General features: G+C 31.5%; 1 protein-coding gene across 5 annotated transcripts; it reads left to right on the top strand.

The window, feature by feature from the left end:
• Window positions 1-684: 684 nt before the first annotated feature.
• On the top strand, window positions 685-22,315 carry LOC139512828 (uncharacterized). 5 transcript variants are annotated; one of them, XM_071300757.1, is made up of 10 exons: window positions 686-872; window positions 2,017-2,073; window positions 4,902-5,006; window positions 7,106-7,273; window positions 14,067-14,153; window positions 15,576-15,656; window positions 18,209-18,295; window positions 19,711-19,788; window positions 20,742-20,909; window positions 21,386-22,315. In XM_071300757.1, exons 1-10 carry the CDS (start codon window positions 788-790, stop codon window positions 21,556-21,558), a joined length of 1,089 nt encoding a protein of 362 aa, XP_071156858.1. In that variant the 5' UTR covers window positions 686-787; the 3' UTR covers window positions 21,559-22,315. The 5 variants fall into 5 exon arrangements, with proteins under 5 accessions (XP_071156861.1, XP_071156858.1, XP_071156860.1 ...); XM_071300760.1 differs by lacking the exon at window positions 20,742-20,909 and having other exon boundaries at window positions 685-872; XM_071300759.1 differs by lacking the exon at window positions 4,902-5,006.
• The last annotated feature ends 588 nt before the right edge of the window (window positions 22,316-22,903 follow it).

The raw sequence follows: 22,903 nt of genomic DNA, 5'->3' as shown, positions 1-22,903 counted from the left end.
AAAATGAGAAACCTTTCTTATTTTTCTTATTTTGTAACTACGATGTTTGTACAAAGTTCAACTTTGTAGTAATATTAAGGCAGATGGTGGATTCGGGGTAGGAGCGAATAAGTCGCTCACCCTTGGATAGTTAGTATCGTGTTTAAACATGAAATCGTCAATATTGTTTTTAGTCTCGCTACACTCGGTGATATATTTTTTATAATTTCAACGAATAACGCCCCTTTCAAAACCAGGAACCGCCCCTAAAGGAAAAAATAGATTTGAACTGTGCAGTATATCTGAGGTAGATAATGCACACATTTGCTGTGCATGATTATCCAGATTTTAGCACAGTAAGAATAAGGAGATTTTACCCATGTCATGTGTTAAATATCCGAATATCTATTCCTTTTTGATCTTATAAAGGAAGGCTGACACACTACAAAAAGGCGGAGTAAAATAATTTTGAAGATAAAATTTGTCAGAATATGAAGTTATGCAGTGCTTAATATTAGGAAAATTCTATATTATTTTATATACAAGTAAATATTTAAACTTAAATATTCACACTTCAGCGTAATTAATCGTTTTACTATAGTATTGAATACCAAAACCTCTGATGCATTCAATATGTCAATAGAGAACAGTGATTTGATATTGATATCAATAAGTCATTCTTAAAAATAACATTTAATGGACTTTCCGCCGGATTGTTGTTGCGTAAATCTAATCATATATGAAGTAGTCAATAACGATTGATATATAATTGAATTTTGAAATAACCACTTATATCACATGCACGAAAATGATGCGAGCCTTGACAATAGTTTTCATGGTGCAATTGCCATTAATTTCTGTGAGTCTTGGAGAACATAAGAAGTGGTCAGAAGGTAATTCATTTTTGATGATATTGGGTTTTTTGGGTTTTTTGTTTTTTGTTTTTTTTAATTATTATTATTACTATCTTCATTATTATGTATATTATTAATACTTTTGCTGTTGTCTTGTTCACAGTTTAAGAGATGCAGCCTTCAAAAATAAGCAGAAGTATTATCGTGATTTTATTTATGACAGCGATTATTATATGTTTCATGTAGCTTAAAGTCAAGTTATAATTATTAAACCGAAACCTAATTATCCAAACTTGATAACTGTTACAAAAATAAAGTATCCATGTATCTAATATATATATATTGCTACTAAAAAGGCAATTGACAAATACCTAAAATAATTTGGGAATAAATTTGCTTTCAATGTTAAATCAAAGCACTGACGTACTGTTAACTCGGTTGACCTCAATATCTGAATGCTTGCAAATAAATCATATATGATTCAATATACATATATATGTAGACTTCTAGAAGTAACAGTTGTTTCTTTTGTCCGTTATCAAATATTTGTATTAAAAATAGAACGATAATGTATCAAACAGGTTATCAAGTTTTGTGAATGCTGAGGCCTGGTTTACAGGCACTTGTCCAAGTATCCCACACCCCCTATATACCTTAATATAACACAAGGTAGTTTAACTTGCATTTATGAAAAATGTCAGTCTGTCGCGAAATTTCGTTATATACCGATTTCTCGGTTGTCGACCCAACTAAAACTTGTTACGTCCTTTATTTTTGTAATGCACGGTAGACATACACAATATAAAAAAAGAAAATTTGGTATGACTGCCAATGAGACAACTGTCCACAACTGTCCACAAGAGACCAAAATGACACAGACATTAACAACTATAGGTCACCGTACGACCCTTCAACAATGAGCAAAGTCCCGATGATGCATACCGGCCCCGCATAGTCAGCTATAAAAGGCCCCGATATGACAATATAAAACAATTCAAACGAGAAAACTAACGACCTTATTGGTATAAGAAAATGAACGAAAAACAGATATGTAACACATAAACAAACGTCAACCACTGAATAACAATTTATGGTTATGGAAAATGTGCGGTTATTGCATATGAAAAACCTAGTGTTTTTTGTACACATAGTGATATATAATGTAGAGTATCTTCCTTATTAGATAAAAGCTCGAAATACACAAAGGAAAAGTATACGGACATGGACGACACATATTACGGTAATATATCTTTGTTCTTACTGTTCTATAATCTGGATAATGTACAGCAATGTCCAACTTTTAACATGCTAACCGCTTGGACAGGGACAAGTATTTGAAATACTTACTTTAAATAAGGTAAAATTATGAGTAAATAAAGTTTATTTGTCAAAAATATATAGTCAGTCATGTTTACAGTCTTTTTTATATATAAGTAGTTAAACATCAAAATGCTTGCTGTATTTAAAATAGTGCAAAGCTTTGTCATTTTTTACAGAAGTCGGTTGAAATATTTAAAAAAAAAAACGTCGAGTAACGTAACCATTACTAAACCGAACGCTGTGCATTAACTACCTCAGATGGACTGCACAGTTCAAAAATACTCTAACCTTAGGGGAGGACGCTGGATTTTGAAAGGATTTTAATTCTGTAAAATTTAAATACAAGTGTACAATATAAATCTGAATTCAGTGTTTCACAGTGAAACCGGATAATTGTTTTTTTTTTGTAATTTCTGTCAAAAAAATGTATTTTAGAATATACAAGTGCCTATTTTGGGATCGAATTTAATGAGGATCATTTTTTTTCAAAACAGCTTGAGGGGGACACTTATGCACATGTTCATAGTATGTTCTTATTATCTACAAAGTTTCATGAAATTCTGTTGTGTGGTTTCAGAGGAGTTGCAATGACAAGAACAGGACTGACAGAAAGACTGACAGATAGACAGACGGACGGGTCAAAATCATTATACTCTTTGCAACTTCGATGCGTGGGGGTATAATAAAACATTTGATCTGATTAGGAATATTTACAAATATAGATTTATTTCGTCTTCAAGCCATTGTTCAACTACTAAATTGTCTATTCTTCTTACCAGCACACTTGGTACAATTAAAAACCTTATAATAAATTGTTCAAATAAGGCCTTCGAAAATAGTGGAATAAATTACTTTTGGAGTGTCAAGAACTTGTTGGAAGTACTTGATAAATTGCATGCTTATATTGGTGATTTTGAATCTATTCAAAGTTTTGATTTTTCTACCCTGTATACCACATTGCCTCACATTCTCATTAAGAAAAAATTCACACACCTAATTAAATGGGCATTCAAAAAATCAGAATGTGAATATATATGTTCAAACTCTTTTAGGTCATTTTTTAGTAGCAATAAACAAAAAAACTATGTTAATTGGACATGCTTTGATACTATATATGCCCTTGAATTTTTACTAGATAACATTTTTGTTCGCTTTGGGGATTCCGTATATCGTCAGATTATCGGAATTCCAATGGGGACTAACTGTGCACCACTTATTGCGGACTTCTTTTTGTATTGTTATGAGTTACAATTTATGACAAAAATAAGCAAAGACCCATCAAAACAACATCTGATAAACAAATTTAATAATACTTTTAGATATTTGGATGATATTTTGGCTCTCAATAATGACGACTTCAGTATGTATATTAATGAAATTTATCCTGCTGAACTTACTTTAAATAAAGCTAATACTAACAATGACCACTGCCCTTTCCTCGATCTTGATATCTATATCACTAACGGAAAGCTGAATACTAAAATTTATGATAAAAGGGATGATTTTTCATTTCCTATCGTTAATTATCCGTTTTTAGATGGTGACGTTCCCTTGTCACCATCTTACGGTGTTTATATATATCAACTTGTACGATTCGCTCGTGTATGTAACAATGTTTTAGATTTTAACGAGAGAAATTTATGTATTACTGAAAAATTATTACACCAGGGTTTTCGATATCACAAACTAGTCAAAACATTTACTAAATTTTATCATCGGTATAAAGACATCATTCGTAAATATAGCTCAACATGCAGACTTCTTATACGTTCAGGTATTACACATCCAATTTTTTATGGAAATATTCGTTATAAAGCACAAAGGTGTCAGTATTCACCTCAGAAACTTAAAAAACCTTTGAATAGACTTATTAAGAAGGGATATAATTACGATACTGTTGTCAAGTCATTAAAGATTGCATATTTTGGCGTTAATATTGAGTCACTGATAAGGTCTTTGCGTCGGAACTAAACACATTTATTCTAAAAACAGTTGTTGGCATGACACGGGTTATGTTCTTCTCATATATGTTATGATGGTATGATACTAAACCCCTAACGGGAAGGATTGTGCCTGATGTACATATGATGAAATCATAATCTTTCAGTCAGTTTAATTGAAGTCTGGAGCTGGCATGTCAGTTAACTGCTAGTAGTCTGTTGTTATTTATGTATTATTGTCATTTTGTTTATTTTCTTTGGTTACATCTTCTGACATCAGACTCGGACTTCTCTTGAACTGAATTTTAATGTGCGTATTGTTATGCGTTTACTTTTCTACATTGGTTAGAGGTATAGGGGGGAGGGTTGAGATCTCACAAACATGTTTAACCCCGCCGCATTTTTGCGCCTGTCCCAAGTCAGGAGCCTCTGGCCTTTGTTAGTCTTGTATTATTTTAATTTTAGTTTCTTGTGTACAATTTGGAAATTAGTATGGCGTTCATTATCACTGAACTAGTATATATATTTGTTTAGGGGCCAGCTGAAGGACGCCTCCGGGTGCGGGAATTTCTCGCTACATTGAAGACCTGTTGGTGACCTTCTGCTGTTGTTTTTTATTTGGTCGGGTTGTTGTCTCTTTGACACATTCCCCATTTCCATTCTCAATTTTATTGCTCTGTTACAACATACCTTTGATAAATGGTTGACATTTTAGTGATATCCTGTAAGGAAATATAACAGCATAAATATCTTTTCATTCCATTTATTGTTTCTGTTTATAACATGTATAATCATTTACCTTTCTCAGCTGCTTGGCTAGATTACCTAGATTTCCAACAATTAGAAGCTACTAAACATTATTCTAAGGACATACAAGATAATGGTGATACTGATGAAGAATCAGACAAAAGAAGTAATTATAGACATTATTAAGTCTTTCCACTTATTGTTTTTCTTCTGATTATTATTAAGTCTTTCCACTTTTCTGTGGAAAGACTTATTGTTTTTGTTCTGATTATTAAGTCTTTTCACTTTTCTGTAGAAAGACTTATTGTTTTTGTTCTGATTATTATTTATTTTTTCTTCCGCCAAATTTGTTCTTGCGATAAACATTTGTTTCGTAATATGTCGCTTAGATATTTCTCATATTGTATCGTATAGTTTATGTGCTTTTAAATTTCACCCTGCTAAGCAGAACCTTTTTCTTTGTAAGAGTTATCTCCCTATTCACTGTTTATAATCAGAGTGCATCTCCTCCGTAACAAAAAAAGATATCGACAAAATTTCTTTTACACATTGTTCATTATATCCTCAGAAATTTTTGGCGTATTTGGATCGAAGCGATTCGATGAAAATTATAGGAGTTATCTACCTTTACAAAATAAATTTGTCGGTATGTTTTTTTAACTCATAAACAGTTAACCGTATAACCCTGGAATGTTTTATTTGAGTCCCCTAGCTAGGTCCTAACTTAGAAAATGAGGTCAAGGTCAAAGGTAAAGGTCAAGTTCTCAATTGTGACTTTTGCTTGCTTTTGCATTTTTTCCGACACGTTGAAAGATACATATAAAAGAAAAAAGTGCAAAATGTCAGCTTAATTGTAATGAAGATATGCTACATTTAGTCTAATACAATCAAATGATATCTTATAAGAGTTGGTGCCCCTGATATGTCTTGATATGAGGTTGTTTGATTATAACTTCAACTAAGTTCATTATAAAGGCATTTGACCTTGTACAAAAGGTTAGGTGACAAATGACCTTGAAAATTGAATACCGGAAGTGACCTTGAAGACTAAACATGACTTCCAACAAACCGGAAGTGGCCAATTATCTCCCATTCTACATACAAAAGTATAAAAAAACTATATATTTTTGGAATCAGTGTGAAAGAAGCTATCATGTGAGACTAGAAGTAGCATATTATCTCCCTTATTTCACTCAAAAATATAATTAAACCATTATTTATCGCATCAGTATGAAAAAACTAATTTCTTTTCAAATTTTTTTTGGTGTGGAAAGACTTTCAATTGTTCTCTGAACAATTGGTTTTTAATTTAAATACGGTTGCATTTCAGAGTTAACCCGATCTATCATATTTTAAACATTCTTCAACAATTTTGTACATTTCCATCAATTCAAAATATCATTTACATGAAGGGCTACACTTGTCTGCCAAAAAAATATTTGCAAATAAGATAAAATATTGTTAGATACACAATGAAGCTTTGTTCCTATGAGCTTAATAAAAGATTGAAAGCCCTTTTGAAAGGGGCTCTGATGTTGAATGATTTCAGAAGAAAAGTATATTGTATACATCGGGTTTTTTTATCTTTATTATTGTATATAATGGATATATAGAGTTAAATTTTTAAATTGTCTTAAATATAACATTTATTTGTATACAATTGTTAGATAAAGGTAGAATGTGTGACTGATGATTTTGTTGAATGGTTGTTCTCGTTATAATGCTACTCATTTAATGTTTGAACAACATATTCAGTTTAAGAAAATTCAATAAAGGTGCAGTGGCGGATCCATGGGGCCAGGGGTTGGAATCCCCTTTTTGATGATTTGAATCGGGACATGTATTTAGAATACACCCTTTCTCTTGGGTTGGAACCCTTTTAAAAATTACCCGTCCCTGTGGTGGTGTCAATATCACGCGAACCTGCATTCTTTTACTATGTTATAGACAACATTCTATGGAACCACATTATGATAACCCCGTCACAACAACAAGGTTTCATACGACCAACATTGTATACAGTCAATATAGTAGTGAATGCTTCTTTTATGAACATGTATACGAAACGAAAACAAGTGACCTTCACAGATGATTGAAGCGCCACTATTTTTCGAATTTCATACCACATACATTAACCTACTTAATTCAATTGTACTTATAAATGAATATTTTGGATGCAACTGATACAAATACTAGAATTTATAAGATTTGAGAAAATTATGAAAAATAGTAAAAAATCCTTATACATATGATATTAATTTTCAGCAACTTGTGGCATTGGGAGTATTTGTGATAGATGTGATCATTTCAAACTTCTTCTAATTAGAGAAAACTATGTAAAAGTCTGTTGCAGGAGCTGTAGTAAGGACATCGTTTTCGGAAATTACGAGGATGGAGATAAGAAACTAACAACCTGCACCTGCAAATACGACCGTAAGACTACACATGGTGTTTTTCATTAGTGTTACATGTCCTCTTTATCTAATCATTTTGCAAGCATTTACAAAATTTTAATCGAATTCCTGGCAAACTTGGTATTAACTTGGGATATAAAAAGAATGAATAGATTAGATATTCTAAAATGCTAGTTACCTTTCTTTCGTTTTAGCTCATCTCAGCCAAAGGTCAGTATGAGACTCACTTTGTGTTCTTCTTCTTTCATCTATGGTCCGGCGTCCGACGTAATTTGTTTCAAATGTTTTCATCTCGAAATTTCTGAACCAATTAGAATCCAAATAGACACTCTTTATCTCAAGGAATCTCTTAAAACATTGCTTATATGGCAAATAATACAACATACGTGTCTATCAAATATTTACTTTAAATAAGGTAAAATTATGAGGAAATAAAGTTTATTTGTCAAAAATATATAATCAGTCATGTTTACAGTCTATTTTTAAGCAGTTAAGCTGCTTTATGCGAGCACCCTAGATTTATGTTCTACCCAATGAATGCTGAAATATGTGCCACTTTTATTATCTGGCTGACTATCATGTTATTTATAACTAATTGGGCACTTTTTTCATACTTTTTATTCTGGAATATAAAAAAATATTACCATCAAAACGTTAAATGGTTGTCGATTTTCCCAAAAGTTTTGAAGTTGCACATATGAAGTAGTGCACGAATATAGTTCCGTTTTAATTGGAGTGTATTTTTCCTTATTTTTTTTTTCTTTCCTTTCCTCACTCATTTCTTAAATCTTTTTGGGTGGAAATGAAAGAAGAGAGGTCAAATAAATGTTTGGATGTTGTATTTTAACTGATTTTGATATGGAATGAGTGATTAGGCCAAGTGCAAAAAGGTGATATTTACAGTTTTCGGAACATCTCTTGACTTGTCAATAGGGGTATGGATGTGTATTGGCTAAATTTGTAAAAGTGATTGCTTCAATCTTTCTGAATTTTGGATATATATTTGGACTAGAACTATACATTACACACACAAAAAATTTGACAAAAGTGCATGGTGCAATTTTTTTAAAGATGCAAAAGGTTGTAAAGAACTGATAGAGGAATTAACTGTGGTCTGTGGCCTGTTGGCTAAGATGTCAAATATCAATTGTATGAAATTATTGATCGCCGAAAATCTATAAGGATAAATCGTTTACATTTCCCATATGGCAAAAGTCGTAGGAATATTGTTGGTCATCGATACGTATTACATACGTCAGTAGTATATTAATCAGCTGATATAAGTTGGCGGCAATTTCAAATTACATAGAAGACGAAATTTACGTACCTTTTAATTGGGAGAACTCTGATGATACATACGTACTTTATTATTAATCATTTTATTCGGGGTTTTTTTGTCTGAAATGATTGAGATTATTTACATCATCTTTATTCAGTAATCGTAAATGTATGCTTATTTGTTTATTTGTTAATATTATTCCGATTTCACGCAAATGATCATCATGCTTGTCAAATTAAGTTGTTGTTATTGTAGTTTTCTGATTGGTGGATGTCAAGGTCATATTATTAATAAGATTGTTTCGCTTTTGTGTACAATGTAACATAATGCTACACGTGCTTTGATTAAGCTCAATGTGCTTCAATAAATATTGTGATTAAAACTTTCAAAACTGTTTTCTAAAGGACGGCATTTATTTAATTTCAAAGACGCATATTTTGTCCGAATCTATGATGCTTATCATACCGTAATTGTTTTTGATATACAAGGACTTTTCGATTTCCGGTACAGAAAACTACGACTTTTTTATATGTTTCTTTCACATTTAAACACTCGCTAAGTGTTATTAAATCAATTTTATGCGTTTTCTTCAGCAACTTTATGCTGGCAAACGATTTCCCTATGAAAATAATATGAAAAGAAATAGCATGATACGATAAAAAGGTAACTACTAACGAGGCTCGAGAAACGTTTACTTTATGTTTTCAACAAGTTGAAGTTACAAACCAGTTTTTCTTAATTCCTACTATTAAAATTTATTGAAATTTGAATAAATGTTTTTTTTTTTATTATGATATTAGCAATGGAAGACATTTAAACCGTAATCAAGATATTTTTTGAGACTTAAAAAAAGTTGAGAGTGAACTTAAGGTGGTACCCAACACTTTCACTAAAATTAATTTGGCTCGTTTAATTTTCATAAAATTTTAACCAAGTATTTATTTTGGCCCTTTAACAATAATATAAAAATTTCAAAAACTTTGAACCAACCCTTTTATCAGAAAAATTACACTGGTTATATAGCAGTTTGAGAAACACCAATTTTGATCGCTGAGAAGCTTAATATTCCCTTTACAACACAACGTAATTAAAACGTTTAGCTGACTTTACAGAGTTATATCCCTGTAGTGTTAGGTACCACCTTAAATTAAAACGGGGAATGTGTCATAGAGACAGTAACCAGATCTTAGAGCAGACAACATTCGAAGGTTACCAATGGATTTTTAATGCAGGGAGAAACTCCTACACCCAAAGGATTGATTTTGCTTGCCCCTTAACATAATAACAAAAATGTAAACTCTTTCAACTAGTCACTTGTTCCGTTGGAACTTTTAAACCAGAGAAAGAACAAAGTAACTACAATGTAGTTAATAAGTTCCGGAGAACTTTTCGTCTAGTTAGTTCTTTCTGCCTTGAACTTTCCAACGTCTCAACAAAAGAGCATTTACAATAACTTGGACATCATACTAAGATCAGAAGTATACACAAGAAATTAATAAAATTAAAAAAATGTACAAAACAATTATGAAAAATAAATATGATATACAGCTACGATCACCAAATTAGTGTGTCCTCACTATGGACAGGTACATGCAGAATGTGGAGGTTTAAACATCTTAACTGGCTCAAAACTCTCCCCTTACAAAGGACAGTGTATGTGTATAATCTCAGACATTGAATCTCTATAAATATAAATTGGAAATAACTTTTAAAAGTGGAAGGATTGCATAAAATAAACATTACTGTACAAGCATTATTTGATACTTTAGAAATAGCTGAGAACAATGCCTGAGATAAATATTTTGACTTATTCTTTACACTGTTCATCTGAAAGTGGCCAAGTTTGCCTTTGGGTTTTTGATTAACTGCCTTTAGCACCCTTTGGTTCTTTGATTTTTATAAGTAGTTAAACATCAAAATGCTTGCTGTATTATAAATAGTGCAAAGCTTTGACATTTTTGGAAAGTTTGCTATAGCTTGCTATTGCCACTTTCCATAGGCGTCGGCCTCAAACGTATGGTGACAGATTATCGCAATTTATTCTGCTCCGAGATAATTTAGTACTAGTGTTTGAATTCTGATTCTTGGAAGGTTCTTTTAAAATTTTGAGTAACTACTCCTTTGACTGAAAAGATTACAGCTTTAATAAAAAAAAGAATTAAATGTTCACCGACGATTCAGATGAATTTAATAACTTCATTTTGAAAATGAGTATCTCAAACACTACTTCGCGGATCTGCCATACGCTGAAGAGAAAATCACAAGAAATCTACGCCAGATTGCGTCAGTTTCATTCATGAAAATTTCATGAATGTACATTTCCGCTCTACTTTTACCTGTTTACTATGTACGTACGTATACGTGGTTAAAGCCCGAGAGTATCGAAAAAATGACTGCATTTTCACCTCAAAATTTATATAGATTACAGACAAACATGTGCATAGCATGCCCTATTTAAATAGAAATTCAATTGCGTTGTCATCCAAACACAGAGGCAATGATTACCATAATATATCAAACAAATGGCTTACAACAAAAATTCTATGAATCTAGCGTATATAAACTTTGTATTCTTGTGGTCATACTGCTGTTGTTATACTCCCACCGTATTGTGTTTTATCCTTGTTCTTCTGTAAGTATCATATGTACATTCTTCCCTTACTTATAAGTATCTCCGTATATCCCAAAATTCGTTTCTGTTCTCTTACTTTAGTTTGCCGGAACCAAATTGTATGAAACTGATACGCAATGCTTATAACCACAATTCACAAGTCAAGTTTGAATTTTAGTTGCGTAACTTTTACCATTCTAGCGTTTAATGCTACTTTACAAAAAGAAAAGTTGCTGGAAATTTTAGTTTCTGTTCTCTTAATTTGGTTTGTCTTAACCAAATGGTATGAAACTTATACACAATTCACATTATCACAAACACTGATCAAGTTTGAATTTTGGTTGATTTATTTTTACTGCTCTAGGGTTGTGTCTTGTTACAAATGGAACCGGATGCTCCGCAGGGCATAGCTTTATACGATCGCAGAAGTCGAACCCTGAAAAGTTGGGACAAGTATGGACACAACTTTCTGAATTTGGATTGCGATCAAATTTTTGACATGACATATAGGGTTTCTGACACAAAATGTCAAGATCTTACAAATCTATTGCGCAATACTGTATAATTTGAATGAAAACACAATGTTTATTAACCCATAATTTAGATCAAGTAAAATTTTGGTGGTGTCACATTCACAGTTCTTGAGTTTATAACGTTAATGCTAGCAAGGGCATCATTTGAGTCCCATGGAAATGTTCCCTTTTTTTTTTTTATAAAAGCCTTTACTATAAATTCACTTTCTTTACAGTTGTATTGATTTAAGTTACTGTAACTGTCTTATTTATAAGTAAGGATGCAGTATTTTTTTGCAAAGAAGCAATGCTATCCAAAAGAGTTCAAAAAATGAAAATGTATTAATAATTATAGGCCACAATAAAGGTCGTAAATAATGAGAAATGTTTGTACCATATACATGCAGAATGTTTTAAAAGGACCCGATATGAAACATGTGGAACAATTCAAACAAACAAAAACTTACGTTACTAAAAACAAATATGAAGGACCTAAACCAATAGAAAAATACTAATTCACAGGCCCTTGAAGTTGACATGGCATGGGTACTTAAAGAAATTAACAGAGCTCTCTGCATGTTTATTTCATTATTTTAGAGGTTGCAATCATGAGAAAATATCAAAACTTTTAATGATAAACATAAAAAAGTGATTTTTTATAATTTCTGACCAGACAATGGTATAGTTTAAAACATCAAAACTGTGATGAAATACATATTTCAAATAATCACGTCTATAAAATAGAGATTGGAAATGGGGAATGTGTAAAAGAGACAACAACCCGACCAAATAAAAAAACAACAGCAGAAAGTCACCAACAGGTCTTCAATGTAGCGAGAAATTCCCGCACCCGGAGGCGTCCTTCAGCTGACCCCTAAACAAATATATACTAGTTCAGTGATAATGAATGCCATACTAATTTCCAAATTGTACACAAGAAACTAAAATTAAAATAATGCAAGACTAACAAAGGCCAGAGGCTCCTGACTTGGGACAGGCGCAAAAATGCGGCGGGGTTAAACATGTTTGTGAGATCTCAACCCTCCCCCTATACCTCTAACCAATGTAGAAAAGTAAACGCATAACAATACGCACTATAACCTTTTTGGAACAATACACAGCTACAGTTGCAAACTTTCCAGAGGTGCTATCCAGCACTTTGATTTACAGAAGTCGGTTAAAATAATATAAAAAAACCTGTCGAGTAACTTAAAGTCATAAGAAACCTCAAATCAAAAAAAAATAATGCATATGTTTTTTATAACTCAATAGATAGTTTTTATTGTAAAACTTATGTACATATACTTTTTCCTGAAGAAAATTCTTTAATTTATTCATATTTAGAAGAGGTTTACTTTATTTGAATTGCTTCCTTCCAGCAAGTAATTCCCCTGATATATTTTCCTTATGCAAGGTGACCTCAGTGTGACCCATCTCGTAAAAATCCGGTGACCACAATACGCATGGATGTCCTTAAAATAAACTATTATCTGAATTTACATGTTAAACACGTGCTCAATTTCCATGCTTTTTTTGTTTATTTTTCGTCAATTGTTGACAAACAGGTGACAATCGTTAAACTTCGGCTTCAAAACACGAACTTTAATTACCTGCCATATTTTCACAACAACACTGACCGATTGAAAAAAAAATTGACGATTATACGAAATTTACACGAACAAAATGATAAATTCGAGCACAGAAGACTAAGTTTATGATGTTTGTGTGCATTGTTTTAAGAATTGGAAGAACATTATTTTTCACCGGTCACTCGTTTCTTATGACTTTAATCATTATTAAACCGAACACTGTGCATTAAATACCTCAGATGGATTGCACAGTTCAAAATACTCTTACCTTAGGGGAGGACGCTGGATTTTGAAAGGATTGGAATTCTGTAAAATTTAAAAACTAGTGTACAATGTAAATCTGAATTCAGTGTTTTACAGTGAAACCGGATAATTGGTTTTTTTTTTGTAATTTCTGTATAAAAAATGTATTTTAGAATGTACCAGTGCCTTTTTTGGGATTGAATTTAATGAGGATCAATTTTTTTTTCAAAACAGCTTGAAGGGGACACTTATGCACATGTACATAGTATGTCCTTATTATCTACAAAGTTTCATGAAATTCTGTGGTGTGGTTTCAGAAGATTTGCAATGACAAGAACAGGACTGACTGACGGACAGACAGACGGACAGATCAAAATTATTATATTCTTTGCAACTTCGTTGCGTGGGGTATGATAAAATATTTTATCTGATTAGGAATATTTGCTCTCTTACAACATACCTTTGATAAATGGTGGACATTTTAGTGATATCCTATAAGGAAATATAACAGCATATATATCTTTCCATTCCATTTATTGTTTCTGTTTATAACATGTATAATCATTTACCTTTCTCAGCTGCTTGGCTAGCTTTTGAAGCTGGTAAAAAATATTCTAAGGACAAACAAGATAATGGTGATACTGATGAAGAATCATACAAAAGAAGTAATTATAGACATTATTTAAATACGGTTGCATTTCAGATTTAACCCGATCTATTATATATTAAACATTCTTCAACAATTTTGTACATTTCCATCAATTCAAAATCTCATTTACATGAAGGGCTACACTTGTCTGCCAAAAAAATATTTGCTAAGAAGATGAAATATTGTTAGATACACAATGGAGCTTTGTTCCTATGAGATTGATAAAGGATTGAAAGTCCTTTTGAAAATGGCTCTGATGTTGAATGATTGCAGAAGAAAAGTACATTGTATACATCGTTTTTCATCTTTTTTATGGTATATAATGGATATAAAGAGTTAAATTTTTAAATTGTCTTAAATATACTATTTATTTGTATACAATTGTTAGATAAAGGTAGAATGTGTGACTGATGATTTTGTTGAATGGTTGTTCTCGTTATAATGCTACTCATTTAATGTTTGAACAACATATTCAGTTTAAGAAAATTCAATAAAGGTGCAGTGGCGGATCCATGGGGCCAGGGGTTGGAAACCCTTTTTTTATGATTTGAATCGGGACATGTATTTAGAACACCCCCTTTCTCTTGGGTTACAACCCTTTTAAAAATTACCCGTCCCTGTGGTGGTGTCAATATCACGCGAACCTGCATTCTTTTACTATGTTATAGACAACATTCTATGGAACCACATTATGATAACCCCGTCACAACAACAAGGTTTCATACGACCAAAATTGTATACAGTCAATATAGTAGTGAATGCTTCTTTTATGAACATGTATACGAAACGAAAACAAGTGACCTTCACAGTTGATGAAGCGCCACTATTTTTCGAATTTCATACCACATTCATAACTTACTTCATTTAACTGTACTTATAAATGAATGTTTTGGATGCAACTGATACAAATACTAGTGTTTATAAGATTTGAGAAAATTATGAGAAATAGAAAAAAATCCTTATACATATGATATTAATTTTCAGCAACTTGTGGCATTGGGAGTATTTGTGAAAGATGTGATCATTTCAAACTTCTTCTAATTGGGGAAAACTATGTAAAAGTCTGTTGCAGGAGCTTATATGTTACATGTAGCTTAAAGTCAAGCTATAATTATTAAACCGAAACCTAATTATTCAAACTTGATAACTGTTACAAAAATAAAGTATCCATGTACCTAATATATATATATATATATATTGCTACAAAAAGGGCAATTGACAAATACCTAATATAATTTGGAAATAAATTGTCTTTCAATGTTAATCAAAGCACTGACGTACTGTTAACTCGGTTGACCTCAATATCTGAATGCTTGCAAATAAATCCTATATGATTCAATATACATATATATGTAGACTCTTAGAAGTAATTTCAGTTGTTTCTTTTGTCCGTTATCAAATATTTGTATCAAATATAAAACGATATTGTATCAAACAGGTTATTATCAAGAAGCTGCTGAAAAATATTCTAAGGACAAACAAGATAATGGTGATACTAATGAAGAATCAGATGAAAGAAGTAATTATAGACATTATTTAAATACGGTTGCATTTCAGAGTTAACCCGACCTATTATATTTTAAACATTCTTCAACAATTTTGTACATTCCCATCAATTCAAAATCTCATTTACATGAAGGGCTACACTTGTCTGCCAAAAAAATATTTGTTAAGAAGATGAAATATTGTCAGATAAACAATGATGCTTTGTTCCTATGAGATTGATAAAGGATTGAAAGCCCTTTTGAAAATGGCTCTGATGTTAAATTATTTTAAAAGAAAAGTACATTGTATACATCGTTTTTCATCTTTGTTATGGTATATAATGGATATATAGAGTTAAATTTTTATATTGTCTTAAATATAATATTTATTTGTATACAATTGTTAGATAAAGGTAGAATGTGAGACTTTGATGATTTTGTTGAATGGTTGTTCTCGTTATAGTGCTACTCATTAACTGTTTTAATAAAAATATTCAGTTTAGGAAAAATCAATAAGGGTGCAGTGGAGGATCCATGGGGCCAGGGGTTGGAATTCCCTTTTTGATGATTTGAATCGGGACATGTATTTAGAACACCCCCTTTCTCTTGGGTTGCAACCCTTTTAAAAATTACCCGTCCCTGTGGTGGCGTCAATATCACGCGAACCTGCATTCTTTTACTATGTTATAGACAACATTCTATGGAACCACATTATAATAACCCCGTCACAACAACAAGGTTCATACGACCAAAATTGTATACAGTCAATATAGTAGTGAATGCTTCTTTTATGAAATGTATACGAAATGAAAACAAGTGACCTTCACAGTTGCTTGAAGCGCCACTATTTTTCGAATTTCATACCAAATTCATTAACTTACTTCATTCAATTGTACTTATAAATGAATGTTTTGGATGCAACTGATACAAATACATGGAAATGTTCCCTTTTTTTTTTTATAAAAGCCTTTAATATAAATTCACTTTCTTTACAGTTGTATTGATTTAAGTTACTGTAACTGTCTTATTTATAAGTAAGGATGCAGTATTTTTTGCAAAGCAATGCTATCCAAAAGAGTTCAAAAAATGAAAATGTATTAATAACTATAGGCCACAATAAAGGTCGTAAATAATGAGAAATGTTTGTACCATATACATGCAGAATGTTTTAAAAGGACCCGATATGAAACATGTGGAACAATTCAAACAAACAAAAACTTACGTTACTAAAAACAAATATGAAGGACCTAAACCAATAGAAAAATACTAATTCACAGGCCCTTGAAGTTGACATAGCATGGGTACTTAAAAAAATTAACAGAGCTCTCTGCATGTATATTTCATTATTTTAGAGGTTGCAATCATGAGAAAATATCAAAACTTTTTATGATAAACATAAAAAAAGTGATTTTTTATAATTACTGACCAGACAATGGTTTAGTTTAAAACATCAAAACTGTGATGAAATACATATTTCAAATAATCACGTCTATAAAATAGAGAATGGAAATGGGGAATGTGTCAAAGAGACAACAACCCGACCAAATAAAAAAACAACAGCAGAAAGTCACCAACAGGTCTTCAATGTAGCGAGAAATTCCCGCACCCGGAGGCGTCCTTCAGCTGGCCCCTAAACAAATATATACTAGTTCAGTGATAATGAACGCCATACTAATTTCCAAATTGTACACAAGAAACTAAAATTAAAATAATGCAAGACTAACAAAGCCAGAGGCTCCTGACTTCGAACAGGCGCAAAAATGCGGCGGGGTTAAACATGTTTGTGAGATCTCAACCCTCCCCCTATACCTCTAACCAATGTAGAAAAGTAAACGCACAGCAATACGCACTATAACCTTTTTGGAACAATGCACAGCTACAGTTGCAAACTTTCCAGAGGTGCTATCCAGCACTTTGATTTACAGAAGTCGGTTAAAATAATATAAAAAAAAAGTCGAGTAACTTAATCATTATTAAACCGAACACTGTGCATTAACTACCTCAGATGGATTGCACAGTTCAAAATACTCTTACCTTAGGGGCGGACGCTGGATAATGAAAGGATTGGAATTCTGTAAAATTTAAAAACTAGTGTACAATGTAAATCTGAATTCAGTGTTTCACAGTGACACCGTATAATTGGTTTTTTTTTGTAATTTCTGTAAAAAAAAATGTATTTTAGAATGTACCAGTGCCTTTTTTGGGATCCAATTTAATGAGGATCAATTTTTTTTTCAAAACAGCTTGAAGGGGACACTTATGCACATGTACATAGTATGTCCTTATTATCTACAAAGTTTCATGAAATTCTGTGGTGTGGTTTGAGAGGATTTGCAATGACAAGAACAGGACTGACTGACGGACAGACAGACGGACAGATCAAAATCATTATATTCTTTGCAACTTCGTTGCGTGGGGTATGATAAAATATTCTATCTGATTAGGAATATTTGCTCTCTTACAACATACATTTGATAAATGGTGTACATTTTAGTGATATCCTATAAGGAAATATAACAGCATATATATCTTTCCATCCCATTTGTTGTTTCTGTTTATAACATGTATAATCATTTACCTTTCTCAGCTGCTTGGCTAGCTTTTGAAGCTGGTAAAAAATATTCTAAGGACAAACAAGATAATGGTGATACTGATGAAGAATCATACAAAAGAAGTAATTATAGACATTATTTAAATACGGTTGCATTTCAGATTTAACCCGATCTATTATATTTTAAACATTCTTCAACAATTTTGTACATTTCCATCAATTCAAAATCTCATTTACATGAAGGGCTACACTTGTCTGCCAAAAAAATATTTGCTAAGAAGATGAAATATTGTTAGATACACAATGGAGTTTGTTCCTATGAGATTGATAAAGGATTGAAAGTCCTTTTGAAAATGGCTCTGATGTTGAATGATTTCAGAAGAAAAGTACATTGTATACATCGTTTTTCATCTTTTTTATGGTATATAATGGATATAAAGAGTTAAATTTTTATATTGTCTTAAATATAATATTTATTTGTATACAATTGTTAGATAAAGGTAGAATGTGAGACTTTGATGATTTTGTTGAATGGTTGTTCTCGTTATAATGCTACTCATTAAATGTTTGAAGAACATATCCAGTTTAAGAAAATTCAATAAAGGTGCAGTGGCGGATCCATGGGGCCAGGGGTTGGAAACCCCTTTTTGATGATTTGAATCGGGATATGTATTTAGAATACACCCTTTCTCTTGGGTTGGAACCCTTTTAAAAATTACCCGTCCTTGTGGTGGCGTCAATATCACGCGAACCTGCATTCTTTTACTATGTTATAGACAACATTCTATGGAACCACATTATGATAACCCCGTCACAACAACAAGGTTCATACGACCAAAATTGTATACAGTCAATATAGTAGTGAATGCTTCTTTTATGAAATGTATACGAAACGAAAACAAGTGACCTTCACAGATGATTGAAGCGCCACTATTTTTCGAATTTCATACCACATTAATTAACTTACTTCATTCAACTGTACTTATAAATGAATGTTTTGGATGCAACTGATACAAATACTAGTGTTTATAAGATTTGAGAAAATTATGAGAAATAGAAAAAAATCCTTATACATATGATATTAATTTTCAGCAACTTGTGGCATTGGGAGTATTTGTGAAAGATGTGATCATTTCAAACTTCTTCTAATTGGAGAAAACTATGTAAAAGTCTGTTGCAGGAGCTTATATGTTACATGTAGCTTAAAGTCAAGCTATAATTATTAAACCGAAACCTAATTATTCAAACTTGATAACTGTTACAAAAAAAAAGTATCCATGAACCGAATATATATATATTGCTACAAAAAAGGCAATTGACAAATACTTAATATAATTTGGAAATAAATTGTCTTTCAATGTTAATCAAAGCACTGACGTACTGTTAACTCGGTTGACCTCAATATCTGAATGCTTGCAAATAAATCATATATGATTCAATATACATATATATGTAGACTCTTAGAAGTAACTTCAGTTGTTTCTTTTGTCCGTTATCAAATATTTGTATCAAATATAGAACGATATTGTATCAAACAGGTTATCAAGAAGCTGCTAAAAAATATTCTAAGGACAAACAAGATAATGGTGATACTGATGAAGAATCAGACAAAAGAAGTAATTATAGACATTATTTAAATACGGTTGCATTTCAGAGTTAACCCGACCTATTATATTTTAAACATTCTTCAACAATTTTGTACATTCCCATCAATTCAAAATCTCATTTACATGAAGGGCTACACTTGTCTGCCAAAAAAATATTTGCTAAGAAGATGAAATATTGTTAGATACACAATGACGCTTTGTTCCTATGAGATTCATAAATGATTGAAAGCCTTTTTGAAAATGGCTCTGATGTTAAATAATTTTAGAAGAAATGTACATGGTTATACATCGTTTTTCATCTTTTTTATGGTATATAATGGATATATAGAGTTAAATTTTTAAATTGTCTTAAATATAATATTTATTTGTATGCAATTGTTAGATAAAGGTAGAATGTGTGACTGATGATTTTGTTGAATGGTTGTTCTCGTAATAGTGCTACTCATTAATAAAATATTCAGTTTAGGAAAAATCAATAAGGGTGCAGAGGCGGATCCATGGGGCCAGGGGTTGGAATTCCCTTTTTGATGATTTGAATCGGGACATGTATTTAGAACACCCCCTTTCTCTTGGGTTGGAACCCTTTTAAAAATTATCCGTCCCTATGGTGGCGTCAATATCACGCGAACCTGTATTATTTTACTATGTTAAAGACAACATTCTATGGAACCACATTATGATAACCCCGTCACAACAACAAGGTTTCATACGACCAAAATTGTATACAGTCAATATAGTAGTGAATGCTTCTTTTATGAAATGTTTACGAAATGAAAACAAGTGACATTCACAGTTGCTTGAAGCGCCACTTATTTAATACCACATACATTAACTTACTTAATTCAATTGTACTTATAAATGAATGTTTTGGATGCAACTGATACAAATACTAGAATTTATAAGATTTGAGAAAATTATGAGAAATAGAAAAAAATCCTTATACATATGATATTAATTTTCAGCAAATTGTGGCATTGGGAGTATTTGTGATAGATGTGATCATTTCAAACATATTCTAATTGGAGAAGACTATGTAAAAGTCTGTTGCAAGAGCTGTAGTGAGCACTTCGTTGCCGGATATTACGAGGATGGAGATAAGACACAACCACACTGCGCATGCAAATACGACTGTAAGACTACACATGGTGTTATTCTTCAGTCTTACATGTCATCTTTACCTTATCACTTTGCAAGCATTTACAAAATTTTAATCGAATTCTTTGCAAACTTGGTATTTAGTTGGGATATAAAAAGAATGAATAAATGAGATATTCTAAAATGCTAGTTACCTTTCTTTCGTTTAAGCTAATGTCAGCCAAAGGTCAGTATGAGACTCACTTTGTCTTCTTCTTTCATCTATGGTCCGGCGTCCGACGTAATTTGTTTCAAATGTTTTCATCTCGAAATTTCTGGACCAATTAGAATCCAAATAGACACTCTTTATCTCAAGGAATCTCTTAAAACATTGCTTATATGTCAAAAAATACAATATACGTGTATATCAATAAAAAAAGTTCTAATCTTGTGAAGAAAAAAACATCATAGATAGCAGACTTAACATTTGCACGCCAAAACAAAATTTTCTTTATTTTTATTCTTTCTTTAGACATAAAAGGTGATTGTTGGAAGGGACTTGCCTGTTCAGCATGCGATAAAAGTGTTGTTGGAAATATCAATGGAGTTCCAGTTTGTTGTGAAAACTGTGAAAAAAGTGGCATTAGGTATGGATTTGAAGGTCAATATAACACCTGTGACTGTCTTCACAATGGAAAAGAGTAAAAGCACAAAAATACTGAACCCCGATTCAAACCGGAAGGCTGATGTTCATGGAATTTAATGTATCTCATCGTTTAAATGTAAATTGAAAAAAAATGTAAAATTTTATATAAACAAATGCTCATCGGAAATAATCAAACTATCTGACGAATATCTCTAGCAAATCATTTGATTGCAAAAAAATACTTCAGAAAAAAGGCGATTATGACACAATATATTATGTACATCATTATCTACTGGAGGATAGCATAGTGGAAACCCAGAATACTAATAATAATAATTTTTATTTTACTTGTATTTATTTTATAATTTACAATCAGAATTATTCCTATATATATTATATTAATGTGTACATATTTTTCTGTTTTAGTTGTATGTGATATTTCTATTATACCCGTATTAAGTTGTATATGACCTTTCTGTTATACCATTATTTTAGTTGTATGTGATCTTTCTGTTATACCAGTATATTTTAGTTGTTCGATATGTTGTTTTTCATTATTTTAGTTGTTTTTTCCATTAAAATTGCTAGTATATATTATTTTAATAAAAATATACAACTGCATGTATATATTTGAGAACCTACCCTGACAGCATACATATTTAATCTCTGATATATACGCAACTTTAGAATCATAAGTTGCATTTTTGTATTATTGAAATTAAAATCATTGTATATATAATAGACCCAACTAACCAATCAGCATACCTAGAAATTGTCATTTATTTCCAGCGATTTGGATAAAAGATATCCTCCCTTTATCAATATGGAATATAAGAGGTGGTATGATTGCCAGTAAGACAACTCTTCAAAAGAGATTTAATGACACAGAAATTAACAACTATAGGTCACCGTACGGCCTTCAACAATGACCAAAGCCTATACTGCATAGTCTGCCATAAAAGGCTCAACATTTACAAATGTGCTTAACAATTCAAACGAGAAAATTTACGGCCTAATTTAGCCTAAGGTACAAAAATAAAAAAAAATTAAATGTTGCACATTCAACATCCACTGAATTTAGTTTAAAAACATCATAAACAGTCAAAGAAAAAAATGACCTTGTGCAAAGCCAAGATACAGATATATTTAGATTTATGAGTGAGCATATATATGTGTATAAAAATAATATTACGTTTGCTTTTAGTTTTCATATAAAATCAATATTAATAGACTACCAATAAAACAATTTTCAAAGATGTAATTACAGTGTTTAATTAGTAACATTTAAAATAAGTTTAATTTATTCATAGAATTGATCAGTTTACAAGGATATTTCTAAATCTCGGGTACGGAAAACAACATCTCTGTAAAATTGAGGATGTGCTATTCCGTTTGAAATAGTTT

Source organism: Mytilus edulis, chromosome 2 (assembly GCF_963676685.1).
Source record: "Mytilus edulis chromosome 2, xbMytEdul2.2, whole genome shotgun sequence".
Classification (NCBI taxonomy): Eukaryota; Metazoa; Mollusca; class Bivalvia; order Mytilida; family Mytilidae; genus Mytilus; species Mytilus edulis.
The sequence above is the reverse complement of the archived record's forward strand: the minus strand, read 5'-3'. Positions and strand labels throughout refer to the sequence as shown.